Source organism: Culex quinquefasciatus, chromosome 3, assembly GCF_015732765.1.
Source record: "Culex quinquefasciatus strain JHB chromosome 3, VPISU_Cqui_1.0_pri_paternal, whole genome shotgun sequence".
Classification (NCBI taxonomy): Eukaryota; Metazoa; Arthropoda; class Insecta; order Diptera; family Culicidae; genus Culex; species Culex quinquefasciatus.
Genome location: NC_051863.1, coordinates 89,048,501 through 89,054,795, shown reverse-complemented (window position 1 = coordinate 89,054,795; position 6,295 = coordinate 89,048,501). Strand labels below are relative to the sequence as shown.

General features: G+C 48.6%; 1 protein-coding gene and 1 pseudogene across 1 annotated transcript; both read right to left on the bottom strand.

Annotated features, from left to right (window-relative positions):
• Positions 1-1,567: 1,567 nt before the first annotated feature.
• On the bottom strand, positions 1,568-2,811 carry LOC119769884 (annotated as a pseudogene).
• A 2,130-nt stretch (positions 2,812-4,941) lies between these two features.
• Positions 4,942-6,091, bottom strand: LOC119769043. The gene is made up of 3 exons (XM_038260933.1): positions 5,900-6,091; positions 5,738-5,845; positions 4,942-5,658 (listed from the first exon to the last, which is right to left on the bottom strand). The coding sequence occupies exons 1-3, from the start codon at positions 6,089-6,091 to the stop codon at positions 4,942-4,944; spliced, it is 1,017 nt and encodes a 338-aa protein (XP_038116861.1).
• Between the last annotated feature and the right edge of the window lie 204 nt (positions 6,092-6,295).

The window sequence follows — 6,295 nt, the reverse complement described above, 5'->3', positions numbered from 1 at the left end:
GTTGAATCACACGTAAAATCATGTTTTTACGTATAATTTGTTGCAAATTTACATCAAATTACATTTAAATTTACGAGGGGGGCGTCACTTCCGCGCTAACCGAGCGATAGAGCTTCCTTTTCAAACCTTTGCAGCGTTCACTTTCACCATTCCGCTTTATTTTGCTTTAACTCGCGTTAACCGCGATAACTCGCTTTTTGGTTTACCTTTTGTTGCGTTCACGCATCAAACTGCTCGATTTTTTTTGACAGCGAGAACTGTCAAAAGCAAGTGACAGTTCTCGTTGTCAAATGATTCGAGCAGTTTGTTTTGCTTTATTTTTAAGAAAAATCTGAGGGGGAGATCATCCGTCGGAACCGTTCTGTACGTTCCTGTGCCTGCTTGGGTCCCGTTCCTGTGGTTTGAGACTTGTTTGAGACGGTTCCACCACTGGTTCTTGAGCCTTTCGTCAGTCTCCCGGTGGAGAAAAGCTGAATTGAAGGCGCGAACCGACCCCCGAAGGCTACGCTTCCAAAGTGCCGATTTCCTGACCTGAAGCCATCGGAACGCTAAGCAACACTACACAGAGGTTAACGAGCAGGATGATTCCGCGTAAAGGAGGTTCCCGTGAATCCAGATACTATTGCGGCTGCGACTGAACAACTATGCGCCATTGTGGAGGCGATGAAGAAAGCCGCGGACATTCCGCCAACAAGGGCAACACGCCGTCGTGCAAGAAGAAACATCGATTGTGGTCGATGCAATATCGCAAGATTCAACTCAAGAGTGACTCAAGCAAAACCCATGTCTACAACTTTACGCCGGGCGACCATCCTAACCAGCACGACGCAAGCGCTAGCAGCAACTACCAGAACCGCTTCCCGGACAGCATGAAGTGCCCCTCCTATCCCGCGAAGGTGAATGCAACTTAAGTCTGTGCCAGGTTGGAACATCTTCATAAAGCATGCAGACGAACGAGTTCATCCGGAATATAGCGACAGGATCGTCTCGCAGGTTGGGCTTTCCTCCGCGACAAGGTGGTCATTAATTGAGCAACTCAAGGTTGTCGGCAAAAAGTTGAGGTTCTCAAACAAACAAATCTGTAATCATTTTTTTAACAAATTTTGATAAATTGTAGTGTGATGCGTTTGCTTTTAGAAATAAATCTTCCGTTAAAGAAATCCAAACTGTTAAAAAAATCTTTTTCATAATTTTATTAAATTTTTGTACATCTGAGGAGACAGCCGGCCAGATTGTGGTCGAGGCGGTTCAGGTGCAGCTAGATCGGGAGAGCTCGTCCCCGCAAGTCGATATTCTGCGGCAGCTAGATTTTTCCGTGGAAGCTTCATTACACAAGCTGTACATGTCACGGGGTGAACCACCTTCTTGCGCATCAGGTTGATGGTCTCTTCGATGGGTCAAACGTGGTCTCGGGACTCGGGAACGTCCAGTCTGGAGTGTCCACCCTTGTTGAACACAGCCAGTACCACATTCAGCACTTCGCCGTTGATCTTTAAAAAGAGACTGCCCAGCTAGTTGAAAGCGTCTAGCGTCGCATGGACGCTCTGCGAGCAGGGGATGTTTCAAAGTTGTCCTTGGTCGGGATGCAGCTTGACGCAGCCGCGTTTGAAGACCAGGCTGCGGATCTACTTGAACAAGACGTAGCCGTGAGTGATGTACGGGTCGGCAATGCGCAGTAGGTTGTTGGTATCCTTGTACAGGTTGGGGTTGTTAATTTGGTTCAGATGAAACAGCAGCAGCACTTGATAAAGAAACCTTCCGAGCGACCTAAGAATACGCATGACGAATACCACCTGGCTCGTTCGGAATGTAGATGTTTTCGGCCTTTTGGCCTCGCACTTTAACAGACTTCCCGCACGGGATTTCTTTAGCTTAGGTTCCGGAACCACTAGCAGTTTTTTTCCTTTCGGACCCCCTTGTCATCCGGCGCTTTAGCGGCCTGAGCAGTCTGCTGAAGCGGGCATCTCTCTGGTGTTCTGTGTTGAGCAGTGTTCAACAACAACAAGTAACGTCCAAGTTTGCTGCCAATAAATAGTCAAAAATTTTGCCTAAAAATACAAATAAAAAATTTACGCATTCGGCGGGAATGGCCAACTTCACCCAAGTCCACCTTGATCTTGACCTTGATGGTCGATCCAAACACCTTGATCTTGTCCATTTCTATCGGCGTGCTTGCGATCAAGATCTTTGCGCTCTCGATGCGCTTCGGCTAGTGCTTTTTGTCCAGCAGGAAACCCTCGTCCAGGAACGAATCCATTAATCGATCGCCGGTCTTCTTTATGCACTGAATCGCGGTCAATTCTCCAAATCACTTCAACCTCAACCGCTTCACGGCATCGACGACCAGCTTGGCAAATCCTCCCGGAACTTTTCCGCATCCTTCAAGTTTTCCTGAGCCACGGCAATCAGCACCGGCCTGCGTGGCCGCTTTTCATCCGGCGATGATTGTCTGCGGGTGCAACTTTTGCTCGGGCAGCTTTTCCGCCTTGCGCAGCAACTCTGACGCCTACACCGTCACGGAAGTCGTACCATCGCCAACCTCATCGTCCTGGACGCGACTTATGTCCACGAGGATTTTCGCCACCGGATTTTCTACGCCGACCGCCTTAAAAATCGTCACCTCGTAGTTGGTTACCTCATCCTGGCCGGCGATGCGGCCTTGCGCTACCAGAATCTTGTCCATTCTCTTCGGACCGGGTGTGCTCCTGACCAGGTGGCCGATGCGATGGCCTCCACAAATGAGGACAGCCGGCCGATTTTGCCTTTTCCTTCTCGGCAATCGTTTCGGCGATTCGCTGGGGGCAGGGCAAAAGCTGGTGATAAATAGCAGTTATTTTCTTTCTGTCAAAACTGCTTGAAAAAAACCAAAACAAATACAGAGTTGCCAAACATGTCCAAAAACTGCTCGACGGCAAGGTTGCTAGATAGATTTCCCTGGTCCAAAAGTCGAGCAGACGCTGGTCGCTTTAACCCGCTTTAACGCACGTTAACTTGCGATAACTTGCTTTAGGGTGGCGTTATGTGAAATCTCGGCACGATGAGTAGCGTTGAAGCTTTTCGAGCTCGTTTTTGTGCGTTTTAGTGTGTTATCGCGGAGTGACGTCCCCCTCGTAAATTTATATGTTTAATGACGTGCAAAAGTGTTACATCATAAATGATGTAACATTCGGAAATATTTTTTTGTGTGTACTATAAGTACAAACAACACACCAAACCGGTGGCATCGCTGGCGGCAGTTCAAAGGTCGTCAGTCCAAAGGTCAGCGGCAATCCAAAGGTCGTCAGTTCGAACCCTGGAGTGGAAGGTTCCTTGGAGTACAAAGAGGTTTGGGTGCCCGCCCCATTCAAGGCTTCGGACTCCTACACAGAAAAAAAATATTCCTGTAAATTTACATTATTCATCATATACCAAAAGGTATCATGATAAATGATGTATATTTACATTAGGTTCATTGGAAATTTACATTAGATTCATTGGCAATTTACATTAGTTTTGAAAATTTCAATAGTTTTGGAATTTACATTACTTTTGGAATTTACATTAGTTCAAATCAACTAATTCTGATTGGCCAATGGGAATGAGAAGTTCGACTTGGATTGCAGTAGGAAAAGGGTGTGGCCTATGTTCTATTTTAAAATGATTGAAGCGGGCAGCAAAAGGAAATTCTGATTTCAAAAAGTTGCTTCACAGGTAGGGGACGCTTTCTCGCCGACGGCCAAGTGGAATGACGCTAGACTGGAATCGAACGGACGACGGGTAGGATGTTCAGTGTTACTGCTGCTACCCGCTGCCGACTGAGCCATCTTCGCATTTTATAAACGAGCGGCTAAAACACCAACTTGCTCAGGTCGAGGCACAGGCAGTGGACCAGCGAAATAAGAGAGCGATAGAAAGAGACCGGGACCGTGGTGTAGGGGTAAGCGTGGTTGCCTCTCACCCAATCGACCTGGGTTTGATCCCAGACGGTCCCGGTGGCAAATTTTGAGACGAGATTTGTCTGATCACGCCTTCCGTCGGACAGGGAAGTAAATGTTGGTCCCGGTCTAACCTAGATGTTAGGTCGTTAGCTCAGTCCAGGTGTAGGAGTCGTCTCCCTGGGTCCTGCCTCGGTGGAGTCGCTGGTAGGCAGTTGGACTCACAATCCAAAGGTCGTCAGTTCGAATCCCGGGGTGGATGGAAGCTAAGGTGTAAAAAGAGGTTTGCAATTGCCTCAAAAATCAAGCCTTCGAACACCTAGTTTCGAGTAGGAATCTCGCAATCGAGAACGCCAAGGCAATGCTGTAGAGCGAATAATTTGATTTTTTTTTGAAAGAGAACCAAATATTTTTTTAGTTCGGGTAGTTTTGAAGTCAACGTTTGGCAGAAATACATTGGATATATGATTTACATTTAGTAGGAATTTACAGGAAGCCGAATACGGGTAGAAATTCATCAGATTTGAGTTTCCATGCTCAACGTTTCCATTAGATTCATGTTTTACATTAGATTTAGATTTACATTGGAGTAATTTTCATGACTTTTTACTCTTTACATCATATTTCAACATGACATTGAGTGAGTTTACATAAGAAACAGTAATTACGTGCTGTGTAAATTTACATTTTTTCTGTGTAGGTTCGAGCAGAAACTTGCATTAGAGACCGCAAAAGACCTGGGGGTCGTGAATGTGGATGGTTTGACATTTTTTTGACTTGTTACTGCCAATTTTCAGTTTATTTTTGAAAGTCTTCCAGAAGCTCTATTAATAGATCTTGTTCGGGCCACATACTGGCCCCACGAAAAAATGGTGGAATTGGGTTTCCGAAAAGATGGTGGACTTGGACTGGCAGTGGGCGTTGGAAAGAAATTTACACACGCGGTTCTAATACTAATCACTAACTTTATTCTAATGTAATAAAAGCGATTTAGAACTGCTTCCAACGACTGGTGGCGCGAGACTGATCACGAACAAAGTTGCTGCTTCTCCGACTCTCGTTTTCGCGCGTTTCTCTCCTTCCTCTTCCGTCGCCGATCGCAGCAACGGTTGCGTTTTCTTCGCAGGGTGACTCGTCGATTGAAGCAAACTGGCTGCGGTGACAGCAAGTGTTGCCAATTTTCCTTCGACCGTTGAGGACTCAACATCCTCCCCCCGGGCTGGGGGCAGACCCAGCAGGAGCAGGTTCGTTGGATCGGGAGGATGGCCAGCTTGGTGATTGGCCGCCGGACCGTAGTGCTGCCGACTCTCATGTCAGCCGTTCGGACGAGGCCATCGGGCCCCGGGTAGATGTTCGTTACAACTCTCAGCTTCAACTGCAGCGGCGCCGCTTCCTTGTCCTCCAGTAGAACCACCATTCCCGGACGGACGTTGGGTTTCTCCTTCAGGTTCTTTCCCCTTGGCTGCAAACTGGTGAGGTATTCGTTCTTCCAGAACTTCCAGAAGTGCTCTCGGAGGCGTTGAAGATGCTGCCACTTAGACAGCCGGTTCGTCGGGATTCCGTCGTAGGTTGGCTCAGGGATGGCCGTGAGCGGCCGCGCGATCAGGAAATGTTCCGGCGTTAAGACCTCTGGATATGAGGGGTCGGAAGAGATCGCGAACAGCGGCCGGGAATTGAGCACGGCTTCAACCTCGGCCAGCACGGTGGCGTACTGCTCAAAGGTGAGTTGAGCATTTTTCAAAATCTGTTTGAGGTGTTATTTGGTTCTTTTTACAGCCGCCTCTCAAAGCCCCTCGAAGTTCGGTGCACCAGGAGGGACGAACGCAGTACGTTTCGATCTGGTCGTTGAAGGCACGCTGCTTGAACAGGAGGAACAGCTCGTGGAGCTCGGTCTTGGCCCCCTTGCAATTTGTGCCGTTATCAGAGTGGATCTGTCGAGGCACGCCGCGTCGGCTGACGAAACGTTAGAAAGCGGCCAAGAAAACTTCTGTCGTCAGATCGGACACGAGCTCCAGGTGTACCGCCTTTGTCGTCATACACACGAAGACCGCAATGTACGCCTTGACCATCTGCGGCTTCCGGAGTCCAACCTTCACGAAGACGGGTCCAGCGTAGTCCACACCGACCTCCTCGAATCGAAACGCTTGCGACACCCGGCTGGACGGCAGCATCCCCATCAGCTGACTCGAGTTGCGCGGCTTCACGTGAAAGCAGTTCACACAACTTCTCCGGACGTTCCGGACTGTCGACCGTCCGTCGAGCAGCCAGAATTGCCTTCTCAAGATGGCAAGCAAGGCCGACGGCCCGCGTGCAGGTGCTCCTCGTGGTAAGCTCGGATGATCAAGTCCGTGACCCGATGCTTCGGTAGAATCAGCTGGTGT